General features: G+C 35.3%; 1 protein-coding gene across 1 annotated transcript in view; it reads right to left on the bottom strand.

Annotated features, from left to right (window-relative positions):
- The window catches only part of LOC130580469 (receptor-type tyrosine-protein phosphatase delta), a 115,367-nt gene extending 87,901 nt beyond the window's left edge, over nt 1–27,466 (bottom strand). Inside the window, exons 1-8 of the mRNA XM_057377989.1 lie at nt 27,221–27,466; nt 22,986–23,103; nt 17,484–18,071; nt 16,955–17,055; nt 15,812–16,065; nt 11,062–11,152; nt 5,263–5,472; nt 1,805–1,965 (exon numbers count right to left, since the gene is read on the bottom strand). Of these exons, the coding sequence (XP_057233972.1) occupies nt 1,805–1,965; nt 5,263–5,472; nt 11,062–11,152; nt 15,812–16,065; nt 16,955–17,055; nt 17,484–18,071; nt 22,986–23,103; nt 27,221–27,466 (1,769 nt within the window). The remainder of the gene's footprint in view (nt 1–1,804; nt 1,966–5,262; nt 5,473–11,061; nt 11,153–15,811; nt 16,066–16,954; nt 17,056–17,483; nt 18,072–22,985; nt 23,104–27,220) is intronic.
- Nucleotides 27,467–27,844: the final 378 nt, after the last annotated feature.

The following is a 27,844-nucleotide window of genomic DNA, read 5'->3' as shown; positions in this document are numbered from 1 at the left end:
CAGCCAGTTAGTCTATCAAAATCTAGCAGTAAGCTTGCATTCAGGTTACATACTGTTGAAAAAAATATCCAATTATATACTTTACAAAAATGGAAGTTCATAAAGGACCACAGACTGCTAAAACTGCAGTCATGATTTCTCAGAGGTAATTTGCCAAAACAGTGCAGTTTAACAAATTAGACTAAATAGCTTAAAATAGAAAAATAAATAAATACATATGGACATTTGCCCAAACAGTTCTAGTGCAAGTAGTAAATAACAGATGGAAAATATGTCCCCTATTTTCAGTGAATGACAATCTCTTCACACGACTTGTGAGCAAATTTTACCTGCCCATATGTGGAATATTTCCATAATTTTTATTTTTGTTTTGGTAATAGATTTGAAGATTGTTATTTTGGTTCCATAAATGTAATCAGTAACTCTAGAAGCAGTTGCACATCTGCTAAATATGCTATTATTTGGATTTCTTTTGTAGTTTGGGAAAATATTTGCTTTTAGTAATTCAAAATAATCAAAAGAAATGAATATTTCACCTTTAGCACATCTCTAATGACCAGTTTTTGAAGAGATGGACAGCAAAAGCAGAGTTGCTAGTTAAGTAGATGGCCTGAGAYAGCGTGCATTAACAGAAACTTTCAAGAGATAGTATCTGCAAGTAACAGACTATGTGTAATTCTGCTGTATGATTACAGCCCTAAAACCATTCTATAAATGTGTATCTATGTGGAATCCAAAGATGAAATTAACTCTGAACTAGTTATTTACTTCTGAACAGAAAATTCTTTCAAAAATCAGAAGCCAATTCACTCCATGAAACTTCAGAGGTATGTGACTGGAGATAATRAAGGTGGGAAGAGCATGCAGGCTAGGATTTAAATATTTATATGCAGGTGATAGCATCACACCCTTTAGTTTTAGACTACATACTTCATTTAATATAATTATTCCTAGTTCACCATCTCCCCAGAAATTTACAGCATGTTTACAATATTTCTTAAATATACTTTATCATTATATTTCAAAAATGTATTAGGAATGAAATATAAACATCAAAGCAATGTTTTTGGGTTTGATTCTTTGGTTTTGATTTAGTATCTTGACCCCTGTTAACTCATTTACACTGTAAAAGGCTGCTTGATTTAAATTATGGCATCATATACAGTTTTCACTGAGTATGTTGCAAGGCAGAGGAAAGTCTTTGTGTAAGAGCGTAACTACATCTGTGTCATAGGCAGTGAAAGAAGAATGTGTGAAATTTGATCTCATTTCAAGATTAGTAGAAAGCAGCTATTTGATGTCTCTTTAATCTCTCACATCAGAGCTTCAAATTCATATAGATACATTACCAAATTGAGGCCAACTGTCAAAAGTTAGAACTCAAATTACTTGAGTGGAGATGAAAATCACATTTAACGTCAAGCTGAATGTAACCCCTAATGTATTACTATTATACATCTATAAACAAGTTTTAAAAAGTCAAATGTGCAAATTCCCTACATATTTATGTGCAAGCACATATTTATTTTCCTCACATACAAATGTATGCAAAGTGAAAAAAATATCTAAATGCAAAAGTGTTAATGAAGAGCCATCAACAGAAAAATGTACCCACATACCAGTAATTATTGGAAACTTTCAGTCTAAAATTTCTGCAGCATTCTGGAAACCATTAATAAATTTCAAAATATCCCAAAGCAGTGACAGTTACTATTTTAGCACCACACTATGCAACAGTATTACAAAACAACCAGTGTTTAGGGGATATAATTTGCCTCATAATAAAACTAAAAGGGAAACTTACCTTTTATAAAGAAGTATAGCAATAACAATACAGATGATAAACACCACTGCAAGAACTGGTCCAACAACCCAAATCAAGCCTTCTTCCTCATCTGTAATTGGTTGGGGATCAAGATCCATTGACACAACAGGATCTGAATATGGGCTTGTTGCATACATTGTCTRTGTGAATAAAGAAATAAAAATAGTTCTTAATCACAAAGGAATGCATTTAAAGTATCATCTATGCCACATCTAAAATAAATGTATATGAAGATAATGATGCAACGAACACAGCAAAGTGGAAATGCTATTTCTCTTGAATCCAGACATATGGAAACTTGCAAATTGAACAGTGTATTGCTATTAGCATCTTTATTTTGTGTTCCACATATTAGCAGTAATCTGMAGACAAATCATGTAACACAGTCCTTCCAGAGCAACTTTGCAACTCAAGCAGAGAATGAGAAAATGAATAGGACACTGAGAATTATAACCCACCAGTTACTAATTTTGGGGTTCTGTTTTAGTTTCATACTGGCCTAACACTTTCTTCCTACACGATATGAAAGTGTACTTTTGACAGAACAAGACTGCTATAGATAAAAATAAAGGGGAATGAATGTGGGAGGTTCCTTGAAAAGGGTCTTACAGCAATAGTACAATGAAACTTGACCAGTCAAAAACTGACTGACAGATTATTCTTACAGAAGACGGAGACAACTTGAATTAAAGGCTGAAAACAGGGGAATTCTCTGTAGAATATGAAGGGAAGCTAAACAGTTTTCCATGAGGATGAAAACAGAATTATGAACCAACAGATGTTATTGAAAATCTTTGCTTTACTAGATGGTACAAAGCCAACTGGCCTAYGAGAAGACCTGTCATAAAATAACTATTTTTAAATACTTGTATGATCTGAGATGTTTGATCTGTGGCTGAGTGCAAAGTTAAAATTACAGACAGGAGAGGCTGAGGAGCCAGCCTGCTAAAATTGGGTAATTTAAAGAATTCAGAGTTCCAGTAAAGTCAGAAGGAGAATTGTTTGTACATATTTCTCCTCTGTGCTGGAGTGCCTTCATCAGCATTAAACTAGGATGTGAACTACAGATCTTGCAAAGGACTTAAAAACTTGATTCAGTAGTAGATCAGAAATGTCAGCGAAGACAGAATAAGATAACCGGGAGATTAGCTTCCATTTATGTTTGCACTGTATTCYAAAAGATGCCCTAAGCCAGGACAAGTGTTATCAAAGGAGACATGGTTTTTTACACTTCATTTGGCCTTGTTTTGGGCTCTGGGCTATGACAGTGTCTGGATTTGAGACAGGATTAGGATTGGCAAAGCTGAGGCATTTACACTATGCTACTGAGCTAGCACCTATGCCAAGGATCTCCAGTTATATTATGCTATTTTACCATACCTCACAACAACCCCTCTCTATGTTTTAAGCCTGTGATGAATGTCTGGAAACTGGGGAGTCTTCATGTTCCTTTCCTGAAACACCTGAGCAGACTAATTTTTTTCCCTAGCTTTGGTATTCTCAAAAGAATAAAAAACCCCTATTCATTGCTACAAGAAGAAACTCTTCATATTCAGCCTCTTTGACATGGGAAGCAAAAATGCCTAGACAACGATATAGAAGGATACAGAGGGCAACAGTATAAACACTTTCTACCCTTCCTTCACTAAAAAGGATTTTGTTTTTCATTTTCAACCAACCTGTATTAATGACTAATTTAAACTCATTTATTATTTTATAAATTTATCTAATTTTTTCCTTCCTCCTTGATGACATACTTAACATATTTATAGATTTTAATCACAGCTCTCCAGCTTCCATTTTACTAAGTTAAACAAATTCAGACCTTCCCATGACCTCTTTTAATTCAAGCTCTCTATTCTACCAATCAAGAGTGAAATTTTGTGCTCTCTGAAAAAGCAGCCTTATGTAAAATGTAACATCAGAATATCAAGAAAAACATCCCTTGCAAGTTATAACTCATACATCAGTAGGACCTACGGTCCTAGAAAACCAGCTATATATGCTGACAGCTGATGCACTGGAGCACTGAAAGTCACAGAAAGTGGAATCTCATGCACCCTTAAAAATTCTTCACAGTCTGTAACTACCTCATACTACTCAATCACATAAATGTTTCAGATGGCATGCTAAACCATGTATTATCCATAGCCTAAGTTTAGTAATGCCTTTTGAAAACTTTCAAGAGTAGCACCCCAGATTTTGCTGTACATGGCAATTTACAAACCTATTTCTTCCTTCTTTTTCATCCTGATTTCTAACAAAGTAAGAAATGTAGGTAATTTATACTTTATTAATATAAAAACTCCATTAAACTGCACTTTGTATTGAGAAGATCAATTTTAGTACAGGTAATTTATGACATACGTATTTATGGCCATTTTACAGTCAAAAGTTGGCTATCTTCTCCAGTTGGAACCTTTCTGATGCCACACCTTCAGAATTATCTGTCTACGCAGCCCATGTCAAAAAGTGAAAAGAGAACTTTTGATTTATGTTAGAGCTTCCAGGAGCCATTTACTTTATTTTCAAATGAAGCTATGTATCCAGAAGTATTCAAAGTGGAACTGCTTCCTCATTGTCTTTAAGCAGGCACATTCCATTGACACCAAGAAAGCAATTGTAATGTTGTACACTGCAAGCATTCAACTGGAATTCAGAGTATTGGTGTTGGAGTTTCACGTGATTGAGCCCGCAAATGTACCTGTCAGGTTTAGTTACCAATTAGAAACATACAGTATCACAAACTGTATGTTAAAATGCTAATGTGCATTGCACCTTTCAAAAGTCTTATTTCTGCCTTTTTTTTTTTTTTTTTTTTTTTTAAGTACATGAGACACATTAGGTTAACTCATGCATGAAGGGATGTAACTACAAGATGAAGAGTGTAAAGAGAAATGACAGCTCAATATTTAGTTCACCTCAGGAATTTTGCCTGTTATTGAATTATTTTCTAACTTTCTAATGATTTACTGATGAAGTTGTTATGGAATGGCTGTAACTAAAGAGGGTAGCTGTGCACATCTGTGGTTCAGTGGATCTTTCCAAGAATCCTGTATATCCTACACCCTTGTTCAGTGCTAGCATTAGAATATAAAAATACTTTCAAATGAACAGAGAAAGATGCTGCTGTAAAGTTCAAGTCTCAGAAGCTGAGTCCACGGTCACAACACACTGTAATTTTCAAGGGATAACAACACAGCTAATAAAAGGCGATTCTTAGGTTTCTGTTACACACTGAAAGAACACAGAAAGGTGCAACAAGAATGAAACCAGTTTATGAAATACTTGGCCACTGAGCAAGGAAACACTTGCTTCAAAAATACTCTGACATAAAACGTTAAAAAAAAATCTTTAGGGAAAGGGAATAAGTATTGAAAAAATRTTTTCATGATTTTGTACAGTAATTTTGAGATTGAAAAACATTAACTACTTACAGATTCTGAGTGCTCCATTACAGCCAACACAAAAAAGACATATTCTTGACCGCTCTGCAGTTGCTTATTCTCAAATCCACCATAATGCTTCTTATCCCCCAACGTGAATTCCGTAGGAAGAACTTCAAAGTGAGCTGCAATATATGGCTTTAATTCAACTTCCCTCCCAAGACGAATGCTTCTGCGTTTCCTAGCTATCTCCTTAAGCAGCTTTAGAATGGAGGGAGGGAAAAGAAAGGGAGAGAGAGAGAGAGCAAGCGTGAACAGAAAGATAACTGTAAACAATTTTAATGTAACTTATTSACAGTGTAATGAGAAAATGTAATGCATGACCAGGAACTACAAAACACAGTTTATCCACATTTCATGGGTCATATCAGTATCACTAAATCAATTCCTGCAAAATCTTCCAATTTCTTGTCGTTCTTGTTAAGATAAGATACTTGGAGGCAATTGCAGTGCCCAGAATGCAAACATAAAACACTTTTTAGTTATACTGTTGTGTCGGGGAGGAGGTGGGAAAGGATAAGAAGATTTACCTTCTTTGAGGACATATAAATACACATATCATATTACATACTTTGTATCTATCCATCTATGTGAAATCAGTCATAAAACCAATTATGTTAGAAAGGACCTCTAAGATTGAGTCCCGCCATTAATCTAGCACTGCCAAGTCCCACCATTAAACCATGTTCCTAATTGCCACGACAATGTATCTCTTTAAACATCTCCGGGGATGATGACTGAATCACTTCTTCTGATAAACAAAGCTAAAATTTACATCAGTACATTTGTGGTAAGACTAAATGCTAGGCTCAAACTTGGAAAATGTATACTAACTAATAAAGGAACTTAAGCTCCGCTAGGATAATCTATTGGTAAATTACTATGAAATCAGAAAAATGCTTCTTCAATACCTCTTACAGCTGTAGATATACAGGTATTCCACAAAAATTTGTTGGATTTCAGTATAAGAAGTCTGAACTTTTCATGTGTGATAAATTACCTCTAAGGCCTCTTTATGATTCCACTTGTTTTTCTCTTATGAAACTTATTCAATGTCCTATAGTCTCATTGTTAAACTACAAAATTTTCTAAGGTTACACAGTAGTTTAGTCTTCCTAGCACACTAACAATTCTACAATTCTAATACAGTAGATTGACACAAATTTGATTGCTAGAATGCAGAAACAAATCTCCAGAGTGAGGAGATACAAAAAAAAAAAAAAAAAAAAAAAAAAAAAAAAAAAAAAAAAAAAAAAAANAAAAAAAAAAAAAAAAAAAAAAAAAAAAAAAAAATAGATAATAAAATCTAATCTTAACTATATATTTTAATTTTTAATTACATGTTTAGTCAGAGAATTTCTCTCTTCACAGAATTATGGAATCACAGAATAAGCTGAGTTGGAAGGCACCCTCAAGGATCATTGAGTCCAACTCCTGGCTCTCCACAGAACGGCCTTAAGAGTCACACCACGTTCCTGAGAGCACTGTCCAAATGCCTCTTGAACTTTGTCAGGCTGGTGCTGTGACCATGTCCTTGGGGAGCTGTTCCAGTGCCCAGCCACCCTCTGGGTGAAGAACATTTTCCTAAACCTCCCCAACACAACTTTAGGCCATTCCCTTGGGTCYTGTCACTGGTCACCACAGAGACAAGATCAGTGTTTGACCCTGCTCTTCCCCTCATGTGGATGTTTTGGACTGCACTGAGGGCTCCTCTCAGCCTCCTTCTCCAGGCTGAGCAGATTGAGTGAYCTCAGTCTCTCCTCAAACAGCTTCCCCTCCAAGCCCTGCACCATCCTCATCACACTCTTGACTCAGCCCACAGCTTAGTGAGCAGATCTTTTTGCCTTCCCCTCATGGAATCTTGTATTTGGCAATTACACAATTAACAATTCCAGTGCATGTAAAGCAATCTAATATTAACTCTGCTACTGAGAAAGTAGCTTTTAATACTGAATAATTTTTGATACCCCTTCTCACAGGCTTAAATACTTCAAGGCTAAGTATAGATATGAAAGCAAGCCTGTGCCATTTGGATCCAGGCTTCCTTAACATTGAAGGCATTCGGATGTTACACCTTCAAAGATCTACACAGTCAACTGCTTTCCAGCTCTAATGCTGAGTCTGTTCCCTACTGCAAAGATTTTACATCCATTTAACTCTATCAATTTCCATGCCATGACATAAAAGCTGGTACACTGCAATGTATCCCCTGAGCAAAAAAAGCACTGGTCATAATTTGAGACTAGGAATCATTATTCATTACTCAAGGACACTATTACAATCAGCAGTCCATATTTCTCTTTCATTTTTCCTAAACAGTTTAATGAGCAGCTAGAGTCAATTTGCGTCGTATAAAAATGAGGGCAGCAGAGAACCGTAATATTGAAGAGATTTCTATTTAGTTCCTTTATTGAAGGTGACTCTCACATCTGTTGGTAGCTTCCTATGCCCTGGGTARAGTTACTAAATGTAGAATATGAGACAGAGACTAATCAAAGTTTGTTCCAGGTTAGATCAGACCTTGTAAGAACTGCTGAGGGAAGCACTCTGAAAAGTTGTTTCTGTATGATGCCATGTTTTGTAAGGATAACAATGGATGTTGAGGGCTGAGCACTGGCTGTCTGTAAGTCTGCTCAAACACGAAGCTCAATATTGAGGTAATAACAATTTATGCTACTGAAAGTCAGAAGCCACAAATATGGCAGTACTAGTAGAGGAAATATGGCTTGTGCCATCTCCAAAGATAGCTGATATTTCCATGTGCCACTTCCACTGGAATTTAAAGTTGTGTGTCTGCCTCAACTGAATTCTTTATCGTATGTTCCCAGATTACACCATATTTACAATGTAGATTATAAATAACTCATAATAAAATGTCAAAAAACTGAGGGAGTACTGCAATCAAAATTAGATTGAGATTAAGAGGAAAAGAAAAATATTTGATCTTGATAATTTCTCGCATTTGAATCAGTAACAGAATATGCATATATTTGAAGAAAATGCAATGTTGAAGTACAGTATTAGAGTGATCAGAAACTGAGTTTTGGCTATGAAYGCTAAAAGTTGCTTAGCCTGAATCAAATAAAATTTGTTGAACTTTTCGAACGTGGTTGTTCACCACCTAAGGTCAGTTAAACCTACGTGTGTTTGTGTGTAGATTAAAACWTTTTCAGCAATATAGATTACACGACTGAGTGACCTCAGGTGAACCTACAGCCTCATTCATTTTCTGTATGTAAATGGGGTTGTTGCCMAGTGTCATTACTTGCTCAAATATCTCTCATTGTACTTGATACACAGATTTCAATAAAATTACTCAATTCATGTAAGACTGAACATGGAGAACTTTATTTTAGGTTTTACTGCTTACATCTAATGTAATCCTACCAAATAATACATACTGCAAATCAAAATTTTTTTCTACTTCATTTGTTTGCATGACAAGTCTATTAAAAGTTGCTAGACCTCATAATATTCAAAATAAAATTGAATTTTGAGTTAATAAAAAAGGACTGTATCTCTAATATATTCTTTTTTTTTCAGATACCAAACATCTAGTCCATTACCCACTCTTTTAAAACTGGGCATGTGTCTTAGTTACTTCAGAACTGAGGTTAAAGGAAATAGAAGATAAATACAGTAAGGCTGAAGAGTCTTTCTGGACTGCTCAGTTATGTAATGGAGCTAACACTCCAGAGCTGGGTTATTAGCAAATACTTTTTTTCTGACAATGTAAGCAAAGTATTTGGAACACAGTTCTTTGAAAAATATATTGCCCAACCATCTCTGATACCAGRCACATAGTTGAAATCATATTAAAAATAAGCACAAGTATCCTCATTTGACCATCAGGAACTATTTGCTCAGAGTAGTGTGGTTATTTTTAGATTGTTTTTTTCCAATTGTATTTATTGTGGCAATGTGTTCACAAGCTTGTCAGGAATAGCAGACTTAATAGAATGCATACATTTTCTAAAGCTGGAAGCAAAGCACTCTTTTAAGTAATAGAAACTGAATGAGTTAGCATGATATACAGTTTCTGCCTGCTTTTAATGYTTTTCGCTACTCAGTTCTTGCTATATGTATTGGTGGCAATTGTAAAAGATATATCAAGAGGTTTAGTTCTTTATCAGAAATAATTTTCATTTTCCAGTCAATGCATATCTTATTTCTTCCACCATTAATTCTACAGTGTGGTCTCAATTGTATCAGTAGAAGTGGGAAACAACCCATCCTGATACAAATATTTCTGAATTAATAAATGCTCTTTATCAATTTGCTATACAGACTAAGGCAACACAACTAGCAGGATGATTAAAATGACCCTCTGGTCATTTTAATGGGAATCAGCAGGTCCCATAGAATTTAACAGCCAGAAAGTTCAATGTCATCCGGCACCTATCCTTCAATCTATTAATGCTGCTGGATGTGACCACAGGATGTTAAAAGTGGGTGGTGATACTCTATCAGTTTCCATTACTGCATGGATGTTGCTGTCAGAGTTTTACTGTTTAACTGTATTTGATGTCACCTACGACTATGAGCTATGATCATGAGCTGATGGCATTTACAATCAAAGTTCTTTTAAAGAGAATAAGTTTAAAGCAAGCCATTGCTGCAGTTGCATGAAGTGAGATGATCACATAAATGGAACTGGTCAAGAAGAAACACAGGGCTTAATTGGTCAGTCAGATGTTTTTAATCTCCTAAATAAGAATTTGCCTGTTTTTGTCATAAAGGCTGAAAGAATTCTCGTTATATATTGAATGCTTTCTACAACAGTGTTAGTCTGGTGAAGATCTTTATTTTCACTATATTTTGGTGCAAAATTTGAAATTTATATCCATTTATCAGGAATTAAAAAAATATATTATGGTCTTTGAATTGCAGAGATATTACATGTACAAATTACCATAGCATCTGAATGATATCTAAAATCTTGGCCAGATACCAGAACAATAATAATCATCTGTCCTTTGTAAAAGTCTCTCATATGGGGCCCTCAAAAGAGCTTTACAATCATAAACTTTAGGATTATTACAAATGTACAGATTGAAAGCAGAAAGACAAGTTTGCACGAGCTATGTTGTCCTTCAGAAAAACAGGAAAGAGAGGTGAATACTATAATTCCTGGAATTATTAACATGTCAACTACATAATGAATTGTTTTTAGTATTGTTTGGCTTCTATATAAAATTAAAGTAGTTCCACATTTCGGGTTAATGTAATTTACAGTGTCAAAGGATGACACAAAGTTGTTCTTTCCTTCCTTGCTCATGCATTTATTTCTGAGCACAAACTGTTGGTAGAATGGAATTGCAGAATACACAAGCATTACAGTATAGGACAATCATGTAAAAACACCACTAGAAGGTCAAATGTTAAGTTGCAGTGCAAATTGCAATTTAGCATTTGTAACAGACTTAGTAAACACCCCTCTAATGAACCAGACCTTTATTACAGTTCATACTGTTGGTGTTTAAGCTTTTGCTGACAACTCATTTCACCTCCTGCACTTTTGCATTGCTCTTTATAATAAGAAAAGAAGAAACTATAGTGTCAACAAATATCAGACACTCTGTGCTCTTTATTGCAACTTAATGTCTTTACCATCTTCTCCTTTAACTAATTTGAATTTTTGTCTCAGTCTCTACATGCTAATTCAAATATAAATTTAAAGTATCCTGACAATCAAAACTTTTAAAACTGGCAAGCTAATGATATAAAATTAGCAAGATTTTTTTTTTTAATTAAGGAGAAGGAAAAAACCAAATAAACCACATACAATACCTCATCTAATTCCATTTCATCTGGACTCTCCCATGGTTTGATAAACTTTCCACGAGACCTCTTCAAAGGCACAATAACTATGTAATAGCCTCTGTAAATGAAACAGTTAGACAAAAGTRAAGGTGAAGGGAAAAGAATGGATAAATTGGTGGAATAGGTCTGTTTAAAGGAGCTTAAGAGAACAGTGCTATGCTGAGAATAAACTTTTGCACATTAATACATCACTGCAGCCTTCCAAGCACAGCTGTAAACATTCACACTCTTGAAATAACATCAGTTGTAAAGCATTTGACAAACAAATGGCACCAATTACCTGCCTTTTTGTGTAAACAYATAAATATTTATAAAAACCTTTAATTACAATGTTCTAAAATGCCTACATGAAAAACAAGACCCATAGGATATTTGTGCCCTGCCACCATCACACTGGGAAAAAAAACCCTCCAAAGCCCTAAATTGAAATATATTACCATACATTTAAATCTCAATTACCACCCCATCTTCCCCCATTTTGATGTATAATCAAAATAGTAGGTTAATGAAATGTATTTGTTAATGCCAATACTATTATAAAGAGAAAGAAAGAAAACATGGCATAAACTGTACCCCTACTCTCTTTCCTTTTGAAAATGAATTGCCATCAGTTTTATCTATTTAAATATTCTATTCACAGTCATACATAAGAAAGCTTGATATAAGCTCTCTTTATAGCTAGGATTTGCAAATTACATGTATCARTTTTCCTCAGAAATATTTCATTGAAACGATTTCTTCCTCTCCACCCAAGAGAATACTAAATTATACTTTCTAGTATGACAGAGATCTGGTACTTTCACTGTTCACCTCACAAACCCTGGATATGTGTCAGGCAGCTCCACATTAGAGTGAGGGAAGAAGCAGTAGAATCACAACAGCAGGACATCCAGGATAGTGTCATATCCGTCATCTCAATAAACCTTTGTCAAAAAGTCAAGCTCTCTCCACATKAGGGAAGAGGGAAAGAAACAGTTTTATTTGTTTCTAGTAACAAGAGCTTATGAAGATGTTTCTGGCTCTCCATTATGAAAGATAAGTTTATTGTCTCACAGGAAATCTCTTTTTCCAGTCTCCCTTTCTTTATAACCTGTAACCTTCTGCAAAACTGACTATTAATTTTACTCATGTAGTGCAGCTAAAAACCCTAAACAATTAATAAAAAAGAGTACAGAGAAGAAGCTGCCTTACAATTGACTAAAAACTATCTCAATAACTATATAAACTACCTTTCTTACCATACCAGTGCAAGCCATTGATCCATTTTAAACATCTCTTCACTTAAAGATCTTTCACATAAAAGAAGTATACCAAAACTTTCTATTTTCAGCTCCTGTGAAAGGTATATGTATTCATTAATTCTTCTGTTAAGAAATTTGAGGAAGTTTTCTGTGAAAATGCTTAGCTCCAACAGGAGACACAGGAAAGAAGAAGCTTTGCCCACAGATTTTTAACTGCTGCCCACTTGGTGTATTCCAGTATTTAAAAAAAAAAAAAAAAAAAAAATCTGTGGCATGCATTCTTACAACGAAAATATTATAAACAGAACTGTAAGGCTGGTTGAACCCAGACTTTAAACCTCTATAGGTCTTTTAAAAATATTTTAGTTACATGAATAGCAAATCCTAGTGAACACTGACTTATCCAGGTATACAATAACAACCTACACATGTTTACTTTAACAGATGTCTAAAAATTGAGACAAAATGAAATGAGAACTTGCACTTCCATGTCTTTCAAATATCAAAGATACATACTTGCCCTCTTCTTTTTTTTTYCCCATTTTTTTATTTTTTAAGCTAATGGAGCTTTCATACATTTTTCTTTTCAATCAAGGAACATCTAGCATGTAAATGCAACTTTCACACTTTTTCTCATTTCCATCATCGAAGTCTCCCTTTCAGAACTTGGAAAATATACTAAGACTTTCAGCACTCAGAGTATTTTAAACTGAAAGAACAAGTAGATCACTAGTAAGGAGAAAAATGAAAACGTTCACACTAATATACAGTGCTTCAAATTGTGAAGGACAACAAAGTTCAGTGATTTTTAGCTAACTGCAGAAAATGTAGCATCTCCTGAAAAATATGTTTTCTAGTATACTTCACTATTTGCTTGTTCRTTTTAAAGTTGTTTTTTGTTGTTTTGTTGGGGTTTTCTTTTTTTGGCGGGGGGAGGAGAAGGGTGAGAAATGAAAGATTTATTTGGATATTGTTTTATCTACTGAGAATTTGAAAGGCCGAAGTCTTTCATGAAACTCATTTTTACTTAACACTTCTCCAAGATGTAAGAGATTCAGGAAAACATGAACTGTCCTTTACACATAAATATTGCTTTGGAATAGCCCAGAAAATTAAAAGAAAGAAAAATWAAAAACTTGGTCCCTTTTTTGATACAAAAACTTTTTTGTATCAAAAAAGATATATTTTACTAATCACATGGGGAGCTCTGCACCAATTTCTATGCTGTATCACCATCAAACATTGACAAATACTACCATCCCTAATTTCGAAGATTACGAAGTGTTTTATAGCATTACCCTCAATCTCATTACCTATAGTTCATTAGAGCAGACCATTACCTGTTTCACTTTCTGTGTAATTAGCATAGTTGAAAAATTCTCAGTATGTCATTGTAATCTAGGGACAATCCTAAACATATAATGTGCCAACAGAAGAACAGTATGTCTAAAACTGTCAGCATAACTACTACCTAAAATGTTCTTCCCACAAAAAGACTAACACAGAATAACCTTGCTTATTCTAGCAAACATCAGGTYGTTTTTCTGTTCAGTATGTAGTTCCCTTGGTATGACTGCTCCAAGGGTCAAGTCAATCTTTGTTGTTGTGTTTTACTTTCTCAAGCCTGACCAAATCCTCTTGGAAAATAGRTACACAAGTAGGAGATACATTATTTGCAAAATTGGCAGCTGGACCCATAGATTTAATGCACCTTTTCCGATGTCACTTAGCCTCTTTAACTATTTTACACTGTATAGAAAGAAAGGCATTGTCTCTTATTCCACTGCTGTCTTCTGCTGGTTTGRTCAGCTATCCTGCACGTTTTTCTCTCTGTGAATGCTCTGCCTCATAAATCTTTTTTGACTCATTCCATCTTCAGTCTTCCTTAGCTGCATTTGTTACTGACCGCATCTTATTCAATCTAATGATAATGACTTCATTTTTCAGTTTTTCATCCTTTTAATGTCTCAAAGTCCTTTATTTTCTGACCTTACCTGCCTCAAAATCTTCAGTCAGTAATGAAAAAGGGTGGCAGCTTTCGAGAAAGCTGCAAAAATCCACCAGGGAGAGGCCAAGTTGAATCCCCAACAACATTTAATGACTAGCTTATTTTCCTCCCCATTTCCTTTATGTTACATATGGGAACCRTACAGACCAACAAGAATCACTATAAGCAGAGCAGTAACACTTATTGATTGTATCACGTTTCATGTTTTCCTGGCAAATCTTTATTGTCTAACCTTTCTAATCCCTGCTGACCATGTATTCTCACGTCTGCAGTCCTATTTCTGTTTAAATTCCTACAGCACCTGCTCCCTCCCAAAATCTAAGYAACCTCGAGAAAACTTCCAAACTTTTTAACAAAATCTCTTGTTTTCTTTCCAAGACCAGGAGAGGACCTGGTATTTTTATCCTGATAAAACCCACCAGAATTGATTAATCCAAATTAATTTAAGTGCTATAACAATTCTTTACAACTCCATATAATTTTTGAATGACTGAGTCTGARTACTTCAGGGAGCTACAGCATCATTGATGGCTTATTCATTCCTTTTGAGATTATATATTGTTCAAAATATGACTGGTTTTCTGCATCTCTTATTTTGCAGTCCATAATGAAATAYGAAAATATTCTGAGAAAAATCTGCGAACTGAAGGACATACATATCTCCATACAGGTTTTACACACCTAGCTAAGTAACAAACCTAAGAGTTCTAGTTGGAACTGATACGCAGTGATCATCTACTCCTATTACCTTACCACTTCAGGGCTGACCAAAAGTTAAAAAAAATTAAGRGGATCTTCCAAACGCCTCTTAAACACTGACATGCTTGGGACATTAATCACCTCACTGGGAATCCTCTTCGAATTTGAAAATGCTCACAGTAAAGAAATGCTTCTAATGTCATCTGAAGGCCCCTGATGCAGCTCTGTGGCCTTGACTTATGTTCTATAAATGGATCTCAGGAAGAAGAGATCAGCAGCTCCCTCTTCACTCCCCTCCTCTGCAAGCTGCAGAGAACAAGGAGTCAGCCCTCAGCCTTCTTTTCTCCAAGCTAAACAAGCCCAAAGTCCTTAGCAGCTCCTCCCAGGACATTCCTTTCAGTCCTTCCATCAGCTTTGTCATCATCTGTTGGATGCACTCAAGGACCTTTGCAACAAAATTTGACATTTGTTCTTGTTAAATTCCACGCTGTTCATGACTGCCCTGTGTTCTAGCCCATCTATACACCTCCATAAGGCCTCTTGTCCCTTGGGAGAATCAACAGCACCTCCCATTTACTATATCAAATATTACACCAGTAATATTTACTATATTCCCATTTACTATATCAAATATTACACCAAATATTACTACTGCAGAGTACTGCAGTCTCTGTACTGTTATAAAGAATGAAGCCATGGTCCAGCATCAGAAGTTAGAATAAGCATCTCTCTGGAGGTAAAAACAGTGGTATGTCATTCATTCACTCACTTTATATTCTCATTTGAGGGTACTTCTGGAAGTTCCACAGTTATCATGCCATCTAAGTTGGTCTTTCCAATGAATACTGGCTTTGTGCGAAGCACGTCTGGTGCCGTTTTTGCTGTTACTCTGTGCTGAAGACCTCCAGCACTGTTCCCTCTGTTTGTCAGGACAAATGAATATGATGTCTCTGGCTTCAAGTTTGTGATCAGTTTTTGAGTAGCACGTCCATCAACCTCCATTTTCCCATCATCATAAAGGATCTAATAATACACAAAGGTAGTTTTGGTTACCGAGAGAAAGAAAATGATGCTGTCAGACTGAATTCAGGAATCAACCTAGCTACAAATTAAAAAAGAAAGTTACTGGGCATTTTTGGGTGTGGAACAGTACTGAGTTCACTACTGCAAGTAAACTCACTTTTGGAAAAGAAAAAAAAAAGAACTATCTTAATCTAAAGCAAGTAAACACTCCTGAAATCCAATTTCAATTTTTCAAAATAAGTAGCCTTACTTGAACTAAGAACTTATAGCAAGGCACTCTTGTTAAAAGTATCTTGACTTTTTCATTCACACTCCTTATTTAGAATAGGTTTTTGCACCATTTAGTTCCTAAAATACTGTTCGTCACTTGCCACTGCCTGAGACAACACAAGTGATTAACAATGAAGCAGAAGAAATGCCAGGCAGACTGCATGTTACACTGAGTCTCTGTATCTGGATAATGCTATAGTTAGTGGAGTAGAAGAGTTGTAAATCAAAAATGTGTTGTTGTACATAGAGGAGACAAAAACCAAAATGGTATTCAATTGCAGTCACTATGGAAAGGACTAGAAAAAAGGAAAAGAATTTTTACTGTTCTTTCACTGCTCTCTTTAAAATAGTGCAGCAGTGAATGAAATTTTAGCAAGGTGGTCTTATCATGCATATTTACCAGTACGAGCCTGACTTGCAAACACTGACACAATAGTGGAAAACTCATATTGCCAGATGACTGAATATTAGAGTTTGGTTCAACATTGTTGATTAATATGCAATCTAAGAAACAACAATACCTGAAAAAAAACCTACATGTTCAGTAAGCTACCTAATCAGGTGAATGATGTTGTCTAGATTCTGTTATTTTCTCTTGTACAAATGGAAATTAACTTACTTTGAAAGGCAAAGCTGAATTGTAGTTTTCTGGAATTTCCCAGGACAGCAAAACAGAAGTCTTCATTACTGCTTTAACATGAAAATTTTTTGCAAACACTGCTGGAAAAAAAGAAACAATGTATATAAACAACATCTTGGAGCTCAATCTTGTCATAACTCCACTGCTACCTGGGAGTATTAGCTCTCCATTTAGGTCAAAAAACAACAAGGATTCAATTCTCCTACCTGTTTGTTCATATTTAAAGATCACATTTAAAGTCATTCTCACTCTTATCTAGTGACAATCCAATATATACATTTTCCTTACCTGAAAATATTGTGAAGAAGTTAGCCAGAACTTGCTTGGAAAGGGACAACTGAATTCTAAGGCATCCAAAACATATTAAGATTTACATACTTTACCTTTTGTGTTTGATGAACCTATTTTTATGAATGGGCCGGTCAGTTTTATTTACACCTTCAAAAACACTGATATCCACAGACCGATACTCCTTTAAAGGTCAACGCCATAAGCAGACAAATCCTACCTTGATCCACGGGTAGTGTCCTGAACTGGACACTTGGACTATATGGACCAGGCCCTTTGCTTGTGTGGGCACGTACTTTTACATCATATGTGGTATCTGGTTTTAAGCCAGAAAGTGTCATAGTGGTATCAGCAGGAACAACTGCGAGTTCAACTGGTTGGTAAGCAACATTGATATCTCTGTACAAGATGGTGTATTTGGTGATAATGCCATTTCTCTCTGCCAAGAGTGGCATCTGCCAAGTTAATTGAACTGATGTAGAAGTAGAGCTTTCCGAGTGGAGATTTTGGGGAAATCCACTGGGTACCTCTTCAGGAACAGAAATCTCTTTTACCATCTCCTCCCCAAAGCCCACTTTATTTCTAGCTGAGAGCCTGAAGACATAAGAAGCTCCTTTGTGAATGTCTGTGGCCGTGAAGTGATCTTCCTTCTCTGAGAACTCCATGATCGTTAATGTATCCATGTCTTTGCGACCAAACTTCAGGCGATAACCCTGCAGCGGGCCAAAAGTTTCCACAGGAGGATGCCACTGAATTAGAGCCGTGTTCATCTGTGTGTGGCTAATCACAAGCCGAGGTTTGCCTGGAACTGTAGCACAATGTTATTTAAAGAGGATAGATATCAACACAATGGCATGTACAATTCTTGAGGCTAGTTTTAGCAGGAATAGGGATATATCTTCTCTTCCCTCCCTCTTAGTTCCACATATTACTGTCCTAATGAAAAAATGGTGTCTGCCTCCTGCACTATTAAGTCATACAGTATAAAGAACTGAAACAGTAGAGACCTTTGCTGCTTTTCTGTTTTCTTCCCTTACCATTACTTCTAAATACAGAGCACATTTAGAGGCAGATGACCAAGGAACACAAATAAGGAATTAAAACTTCCAACAAACGTCTTATGAATGCTTCTGTCTTACAAATCCTTGTTTGCAAAAAAACATAAAGTATTGTCATAAGTTTTGATTTATTTAATCCAAGGGACATTTCCTGAAAATGGGAAAATAATGAAGAAATTACAAGTTTCTAGATAGGTTTAACATGACTTTTATCATTAGTAGTTAAAATGGGGTAGAAGTCCAAACAACTTCATCCTGAAAAATTATTACTACACATGAGAGAACCCTATCATTCTGGTTTCCATAAATAAATCATCTCATCTCCCTGTCTCAGAGTGGAGAGGTAGCACAGTTTGAAATTTATTTTTTTTTACATGGTTTTTCACATATGATTGATTTTCCAGCATGATTTTGATGTACATGAACTGGATTTCTTTTGAAGAAGGCTAAATTGGTAGCTCTTCTTAACCTACATGCTACATGCTGTCACAATCATAATTGGGACCCACTGGTCCAAACTGGTGATTCGTCTTTTAGAGAAGTTCAGACTGCAAGTGTAGTATGGACATTGAGGAGGATTGAATTAGTCCAGACAGGACTGAATTTGTCCTAATCAAGCCAGAAATACCACTATGCAATTTATATAGCGTAAATTTTTGAGTCTCAATATTACTGCTCTCATCTATTATTTCTACTTTATTGATTGGTAATTTAATTTTTTTCACATCTATTAGTATAGATTTAATTTATATTTTCATTAATATTTATATTTCATAAAGGTCTGTTTCTATTACAGTGGTTTATTTGATAATGAAACATATCCGTAACTGTAGAAATTTGGTGTTCATTCCGTACCAATGCCTGTAAGGTCAAGAGACTAGAACAGTTTTGGGAGTAATACTGCAATGACAACATAGCCTTCAACAAAGACTAATTAGTTTCATCTGCATTCAAAGCCTTCCCATGTGAATGAAACTTCTGCACTGTGAGCTCTGGTTCCTGCATTTAAACACTTCAATAGATTTTATTACTTATCTTGAGTTCTCAGGCACACAGCAGATCAGATTGCTATTGTCAGAAGGTCTAACTACGATTCCATAAAGAATTAAGAATAAGGAGGGAAGAATGGCAAGCCTTGAAGAAAAGGCTGCATTTAGTAAGCTATTTCCTCATTACATCTGTCCTAAGTCATGACATTGCTTTTAATTTTGTAAGAATTATAGGTGGGTTTTATATTAATTTTCCAAATATCTTTGATTTTAAATGTTGAGTTCACATGGCAGCATTATTGTGGAATCCTGTGTTTTCCCACACTTTCTGCTGTGTAAAGAATATCCCTCTGATTAGTTCTCACTTTTCCTCATTGATAATTATAAATGTTCATGGAACAAAGAGAAGGCCATGAAGGCCTTTTGCAGGCCATGTTTTTCTCTGCATTCCAACTATTACTGACGTCAGCATAGCAGAGGAAATAATAGAAGCATTTACCTAAAGAGAACAATAATTCTTTCAGCTTTCTAGAGGAGAGATTACTGGAAGGTATCACCAAATTTTTTTTGTGATACATTGGCTTTTTTTTTTTTGTTGTTCTGGCAGACATCACAATTAGAACTACATTTTGACCTTTGTGGTAACTACAGCGAAAGAAAGAAACTAGCTCCTGATCAGAACTGGGGAACTAATAAAGCTTACTTATCCAATAAAATAAAATAGTAAATAGCAATGGTCACTTTTTTTTTTTTTTTTAATACCATAGAGCCTACCCTTATGTTATCAACCAGATTAATTTATTTTTATTTCCAGATGGCTTTAGTTAACATTTACTTTTATTATGATTACTTATGAATAGTGCAGTCTTTTAAGGACAAATGACAGGATTCTGTGCATTTGTATATACACAATATATATATATGTATATATCACCAAATAGCTGTATCTAGAAATTTCTAGATAATAATCTGAATTGTCCATAGGACTAAAAGAAGTGAAATTTTCCATAAAATAAAATATATTCTCTGATCTAGTGAAATCCTCTTCCATTACTACATGGCAGGACGTCTCTCACATGCCCCTTTCCAACAGATTGCTGTTGCAGTGGCTTGCCACTACTAGTAGAAGCTTTTGCAATGTGCCTACAACAAATTACCTAAGTAATTTGTTTCTGTTAGCTGCTATAAAGTACACTTCCACTTTAACATAAATTTTCCTCTTTCAGCTGAAATCTGTATTTCAAGAGTGCTGTCTAGTATGACAGCAAATTACAAGCAACAGACAAACTACTGTGCTATGAGGTTATTCAACTACTGTGACACAGAAATTAAAGGTCTGATTAAAACCTTCATAAAAATAGTATGGTATCACTAACTAGTAAGTACTCATTGTTACCAGGGTCTTGTTAATCACACATTTTTTACTTCTGCCCCAAGTAATTTAATAAGTTCTTTCTTTTAACAGAGTAACAGTTTTTCTTCCATCTGATTTCAATATGGGGAAAGAAAACTAAATACAAGACAAAAACACATTCTTGAATGAAAACATCATTCAGTGACTTTACAAATGCAGTGAAACGGCATTCAGTGACTTTACAGATAACTGAATTACCATACTGTAGGCTAACTTATGTTTGGTGAATCTTTCCTGTCTAAAAATGTAAATGATGCTTTTGTATCACTAACTGGACACAGCTGAATAGTTATTTATTATTTGAATACCTTACAGATACTTTCTCTGGTAAATGTTCAGGCATCTATTCTTCTTTCATATCTCTTATGGATATAATCTCAGTCATTAAACTGTAAAAGTTAGACTAGAAAGGTCTGAGCCTTCATTTGCTTTATTGTAGTATTTCAATAGCACCTTTTTAGGAAAAAAAAAAAAAAAAAGGAACTCAAAGTGAATAGGAGATTGTATTGTTATAGACCTACAACCCCTTAGTGTTAGTGCATCATTCCTTCCTTTGTGTGATGTATTCGCATAGAAGGACAGTGAGCAGAAAACTCTTGGTACTGACTACACTCAGTGTCTCTTTTTTCAAAAATCTGCATAAGGAAAATCTGCATTTTCCTTACAAAAAGAAGCTGGAACACAGCAAGCTGTAACACCAAGTGAAGAGATCCCATACAATCTAGAATGCACGAAGGAGCAAAATAGTAACTCCCTATTAATCCCAGGAGCAAACATTACTTGTTCACAGGGTTAAGCAAACAGCAAGAACAGTGTAAAATGCATTGCATTTACAGACATGCCACTGATTCTCTATTGCTCTTCAGTCAAGTTTATATGAGACATTGCATTTGTTCTGGCTTTTTTTTTAGGTAGAAGCATCAGAGATCTTGGAAGAATGAAACATGAATGTCAATAAGGACTAGATGCTGTGAAACTTTAGATTTTGCAAGCACATCTGCATAATCTGCATTTATGTCTAGGAATTAATGAAATTATAATTTATGTAATTGCACTTATTTAAATTTGCAATTGAATTAAAAAAAAAAAAAAACCCATAATGGATTAAGTGCCTTAAATCAAGTTCCAATGCTTGCCAGAAATATATACCACCTTTTTTTCCCAGAGGATGAGAATTCAGGGAAAATAAGTTAGAGGGTAATTTTCAGCAATAGCCAAGAGTAATGACTAGAATGTATTCTAAGTTCTGAGATGAAAACATATTGTGCATCTAGCCATCAAGACTGAGATTTTTCCAGGGAACCTAATGAGAAAAGGATGTGGATGGTTTTGATATTAATACAAGATGTGCTCTGAATTCAGTGATTGTTTCAAAAATGGAGTCACTCACTATAAATACAAATACATAGGCCCTTTGGATAATCTATTAGTACAAATAATACATTGTTATTAGGAGAGATCGTAATGGTGCTACTATTGATTGTAATGGAGTATCTTCAATGGCTGCACCACAAACCCTGAAAATGAAACATTACCTACAGATTGTGAACACCTCTAGGTGAGTATCATACTAAAGCTGTGGTGGCATCAGTTGGTTAAGTTGTGCCACAGTAAAGCATTTAAAAAACCAAAATTGTTCCTCATCTAAAATCATTTGGGTTCATCACATCTGTGCTAATTGCTGTATTGGTTATGCAGTCAAGATATCCACCATTTAGCACCACCTGTGATCAAACGCAGACTGAACACAGTGGCAGGGTGTATTTTGCCGCAGTTTATGCCTTAAATTACCTCTCAACCAATATGGGCTTCAGGGCTTCACAGGATGGGATTTCACTCTGTTTTCCAATTCTCTGCTTTAATAATCTTCTGAGATAAATTGTGACTGTCATACAGATGGGTTCTTTCAATGCTTTTACTGACAGGCAGCAGTGTTGCTACTCTCACTAAGATCAGGACAGTCCCTCACAAATTTTTCAAATATCCTTCTCAGCTCTTAATTTCTATTTTTTTGTCTCCAAGAAGACACCGATCATAATGGAAGAGTTACTGAAAACTGTAAAGTGACCTGATCTGGAATTAAGAAAGGGAGAAAGGGAGCAAATGGCTTTATTTTTATGAAAATAAATGAAGGGCCAACGACTGAAACAGAAAACCCTTTGCGCTAGAAACACTTTTCACACAACAGGAGACTTCCAAATAGTAGGAACAAAACACTAGCTGAAAAAGTCATTTAGAGCTTAATTTTATATAAATATTACCTGCACCAGTAGTAGATACAAGTTTGGGTTTGCTGCGTGCTCCATCACCTTTTGTTGTATAAGCTGTCACAGTGAAAGAGTATGTGGTTTCAGGCTGAAGYCCAGAAATTATCATTTCCTAAGACGAAATAAAATAAAATACATTTAATTAAAAATATATTGTTTGCCAAAAGAACACAGAATCCTTTAGAAACCTCCTATATGTTACACTTTCGAGCTACTGGCAGTGATAGCAAGCCTTTTAGTGCACCGACAGACTGTACTGTGTGAAATACTTGATAACGCAAAACATTTCACTCACTTAAGCAATAAAAGACAGCACACATCTAAATAGTATGCCTCAGGTAGTTTAAAGCAAAAGGCCAAAGGCTTAGTGGTGTGAACAATGAATAAAGTCTTCTGAAATATCTTGCCTGAGGAATACTACTGGACACTGTGAAACACATGCACATGTAGATATGAGAAACTCAGTTTAACTTAGTCATTGACAGGATACCACTGACATAGTTCTAAAATGCCTAGCAAGAAAAGTGTTGCATTTATATGCACATTTTATAAGTAACGATGGTTTAGCTGAAAAAGAAAGCTTTTTTACTTTGATAAAACTTTCACTGCAGCCTTTGTCACCAGGTGGACTCTGTTTCTAARTATCTGAAAGGACTTCAGAAACAACTCACTCTTCACATCTAAAAGAACTGTGTAAAACACCACTAAAAWTTTGCTCAGAGAATACATCTGATTGCCCTCAAATGACAGCAGCTGCAAAATAAGTAGCTCTTTAGCTAGTGCAAAGTAAGAGCAACATCAAGCCGTAAATATCAAAGCAAGAGGGTATCTTTTTACAGGTGTATGCACACACATGTATAGTCACACAGAAGATGGTGAATGGTGTACCAGAAATGTACTAAACTTATGTCCTGCTATGAAGAGAGTGAGAGGAGTAAGTCTTGACACTCATAATACAAATAAATATTATAGGGAAATATAGAAGGACAGTATTTGGAGGCAACTGACTGGCTCAGAGTCCCCAACCTCCAGCCTGTAAATACTGGACTACTCCTTTGCATTTTCACATGCCTCAAAGAATTTACACTAAATTTCAATGCTGCCAGAGGGATGGTGTATTTATACATCTAGAATAAATAGCAAATGTGCAATCACACATCCCTCAGATTCAACAGTCATGAAAAGTTGACATAAAAATCATGGTCCAGACTATTCATAGTTTATGGATTTTTCAAGACAGTGGATATGAGCTTAGTAAAGATTTGATTTCAATTCAGCGTTTTATTTACAGTCAGTTATTAGCAATATACAAATAATAACGTAATTATCATAATGAGTGGGCAAAATAGCTCAGATTTAAAAAAAAAAAAACAAAACCACAACAAAATGAAACAACACATAAAAATCTACTACCAAAAGATGCCCTTCTAAGACTCTATCTCGGTATTCAACTGAACCAAAAGGTCAAAATCATAAGAAAGACTTCACATCTTTCATAAGATAACTGCACCTGATACTACCAGAATTAAACAGTAAAATGGAACCCTCCCCACAAAACCACAAACCAAAACCAGTCATAAAGATATTAGCCTCATCCAAAACAACTAATATTTCATTGCATAAGAGCTATGACAGCATGTAGTGTTTGAAAAAGTGTGGTTTGGATACAGCAAACATTATTATTTAGGTATAAACACTGCAGGGCATCTGGCTCCGCTGATAGATGTATTTAAAGAAAGCACCACTGACTTTAACTTTCAGTTACACAAAAAAAAAAAAAAAAAAAAAAAAAAAAAAAAAAAAAAACAAACCAACAAAAAAACCTTAAAATGAATACTGAAAAATACAACTACTGGTATGTAACCCTGAACCACTTCTGTTTTATTTTTCTATCACCTTGTAAAGAAGAAATTGTGAGGCAAACTTAGTGACAGCCATCAAAAAGATGAAACACAAAAAACAGTGCTGTACATTCGGGCGTCATGCTAAACCCCAGAACAGGCAAGCAACAGTAACCCTGCTCTCCCTGTGAAAATTTAAAAAAAAAAAAAAAAAACAACAAAGGAAAAACGTGTCATAAGAGAAAATCTTTGATGTTAGGAGCATGCATTTGTGCAAATGACAGAAGAACAACCTGCAAAACAAAAACAAACCCAAAGAAAACACCAAAAAATATCCAACAAAACTGCAAGCAATGCTACAAGCAAACAAGCAAGACAAAAAAAAAATCCCAAATCAAACACACAATGTTTTTCTGCCCAGTCAAAACATACTTACATGTTCAGTAGTATCATCATATTCCCACTAATTTACAGTAAAGGAAGTTGAAAGGAAAAACAAAAGAAATAAGGAGATTTGTAGCCTGGTTGAGATAATGTTTTCTTCTTAATAGTAAAATAAATATGAAAGATGTCTGAAAAAATCATGTACAGTTTGAATTATTCATGTAGAATCACATGGAATTTGGTTAATGAAATCAGGCCAGGCATTATTAGTTCCATTTCTGCTATTCCTAAAAAACAGCTTTATTTTCTTTGTCTCTTTCTTTGACAAATAAAAGAAGTAAAGAATCCTCTTGCACCACATACCACTCTTCCATAGTAGTAACTTTATTAAAAGTTACCAAGGTAGAATTAAAGGCCACCTGGTTTATTTAACCATGTTACCCGGCTATATGGTTTCCTAAACTAATTCAATTAATCGAGTCTTGAAACCCCACTGATATTTTACCATGAAGGTCCCCATAGCTGCACAAGCCCTGATAACATGCATACAGAAGTACAGTAGGCAGGAAAGAGTGGTGGGAAAAGAGTTGACTTTCCTGCGTGAAACAATGGCAAGTGGGCAGGTCAAAGCTTAACTTAACGAAAGAAGTAATACAACTTTCATCTTTATGATGTTTAGATTCTAATATTGAGTCTCCTCAATAGGAGTTGAAGGTTACTGACCTTCTAGTGTTTAAAATAATTTTAATCCACTACCACAGAGAGGCTGAAAGTAAAAATATGTGAAACGAAGAGGAGAATCAAAGCACACTACCATGTCCTTTTCCATCTCCTCTCCCTTTTTCCTTTCCCTTTCCACCTCCTGATCTACTTTCACCTATGTCTCCACTGAATTTAAGCAGTAAGAACATCATGTTTTCCAAAATAGGTAAGTACTGCAGCAAATAGGTAAAACTGCAGCAAAAACTCCTTCAGAAACAGAGACGGTGTTTTACAAGCATGAGCAAAATGCAGGTGTAGGAGATCTATTCTGCAAAAGACTCTCTGCAAAGTTGAAGTTCAGAAACAAGACTGGAAAGCAAGAAAGAAAGGCAACCCACCCATTTGTTAGCTCACACAAAGTGCTTACTAAGGAGATTTTACTCTTTGATTTAGGTTGATTGTTTCTTTTAATTTCCAGTCAATGCAGTCATAAACTGTGAGATAGCAATGACACATGGATAACAATTTCAGTGTAGGATGACTCCTCCAGTGTCAGGAGCTTTGGAAATCCTAAGTTTTATAGAGTACTAGTATATCTCAAACAGTTAAATTTGAGTTTGAGAAGCTTTTTAAACTGGATGTTTTAATCATCTTATAATTTCTAAAACAGATGGGAAATTTTGCAATATAAATAATCATTGCCTATCCAAATGAAGTTCCTCATTTTATTACAATTCTTGATATGAATAACGGAAAGCATAACACCTCAGTGGTTTCTAAAGTTACAGTAAGAACATTAAGTTCTTTTGAAACATGTAGCGAGGTGCATACAAACTAATCACAGAAACGCTGCAATAACAGGCTAACATGAGCTTCTAATGATTCTAGGCTCTCCACTGAAACAATGAAATAGCAGAAGGGTGGACCAGCTGTGCACGGTTGACTACACTGCCTGTGACCAGGATCAGATCAACCAAATGCTTTAGAACTTCGGAGTATAGGTATAGTAGGTATAGAGTATATGTAAAGTCTACAGGTTTAAGGGAATCAGAAGAATGACACAGCCTAGCATTTAGCTGCAGACCAGCTGCAGAGATGAAAGTGTCTAGTTTTGGCACAAGAACTGATAAATGTAAGTGTTCTGAAAAGAACTTTCTAAAATAGAGACAAAAAATGCTAGCGAGTAGACTGACAAACAGAAAGAAAAAAAATCCCTAAACAACCAAAGGCAGGTCTTGATTGCTCTCTGGTAAATGAAACATTTTCACTGTGACCCAGAAAAAAACCAAGTGCCCTAATTACCTGTGCATCAGCCAGCATGATGTCCTTCAGCATGGGCTGACCCTTTGACTCTCCATTTTCCATCCTCACGTAGTGGACCTGGTATCCTCGTATCTGACCGTGCTGCTTATTGGGCACAGGCGAGCGCCAAGACACTTTAACAGCAGTGGAGTTGACAGCCTCCACCTCGACTTTGCGAGGAGGACCACTAGGAACTGGAACAACATCATTGGACAGAAGAGAATTACAGGCACCTGTCCCACCCATGTCTTTCACTTTTCTTTAAGAAAGGGCAGACTCACTATGTTGTCTTTGAAGAATACAAATAATTCAACAAATGAAAATGCTCAACCAATCTGCTCTACCTTTCGGTGAAAAGATCAAAAAACATGACTGATGCAAAAAATGGAAGAAAAAGGAGTATTAGAGAAATAGAAAAAACATGTAAAAATGTACAAAAGCCAAGGAAGATGCTTTGAGATTCAAAGCATTATAGTACAAAGAGATATTTTAATCATTGAAATAATAATACTATAATAAAAACAAAACCACAAAAGATTCAAAAAAAAGATACCCYTTTTTTTTTTTTTTGTTTGTCAAGTTGTGTTTTGGTTTGGTTTGTTTTTTTTTTCCTCAGGATAAAAA

Source organism: Malurus melanocephalus, unplaced genomic scaffold, assembly GCF_030028575.1.
Source record: "Malurus melanocephalus ecotype Western Australia unplaced genomic scaffold, MMel_1.1 scaffold_337, whole genome shotgun sequence".
Classification (NCBI taxonomy): domain Eukaryota; kingdom Metazoa; phylum Chordata; class Aves; order Passeriformes; family Maluridae; genus Malurus; species Malurus melanocephalus.
Note: the sequence above shows the minus strand (reverse complement) of the source record. Positions and strands in the feature narration are given on the sequence as shown.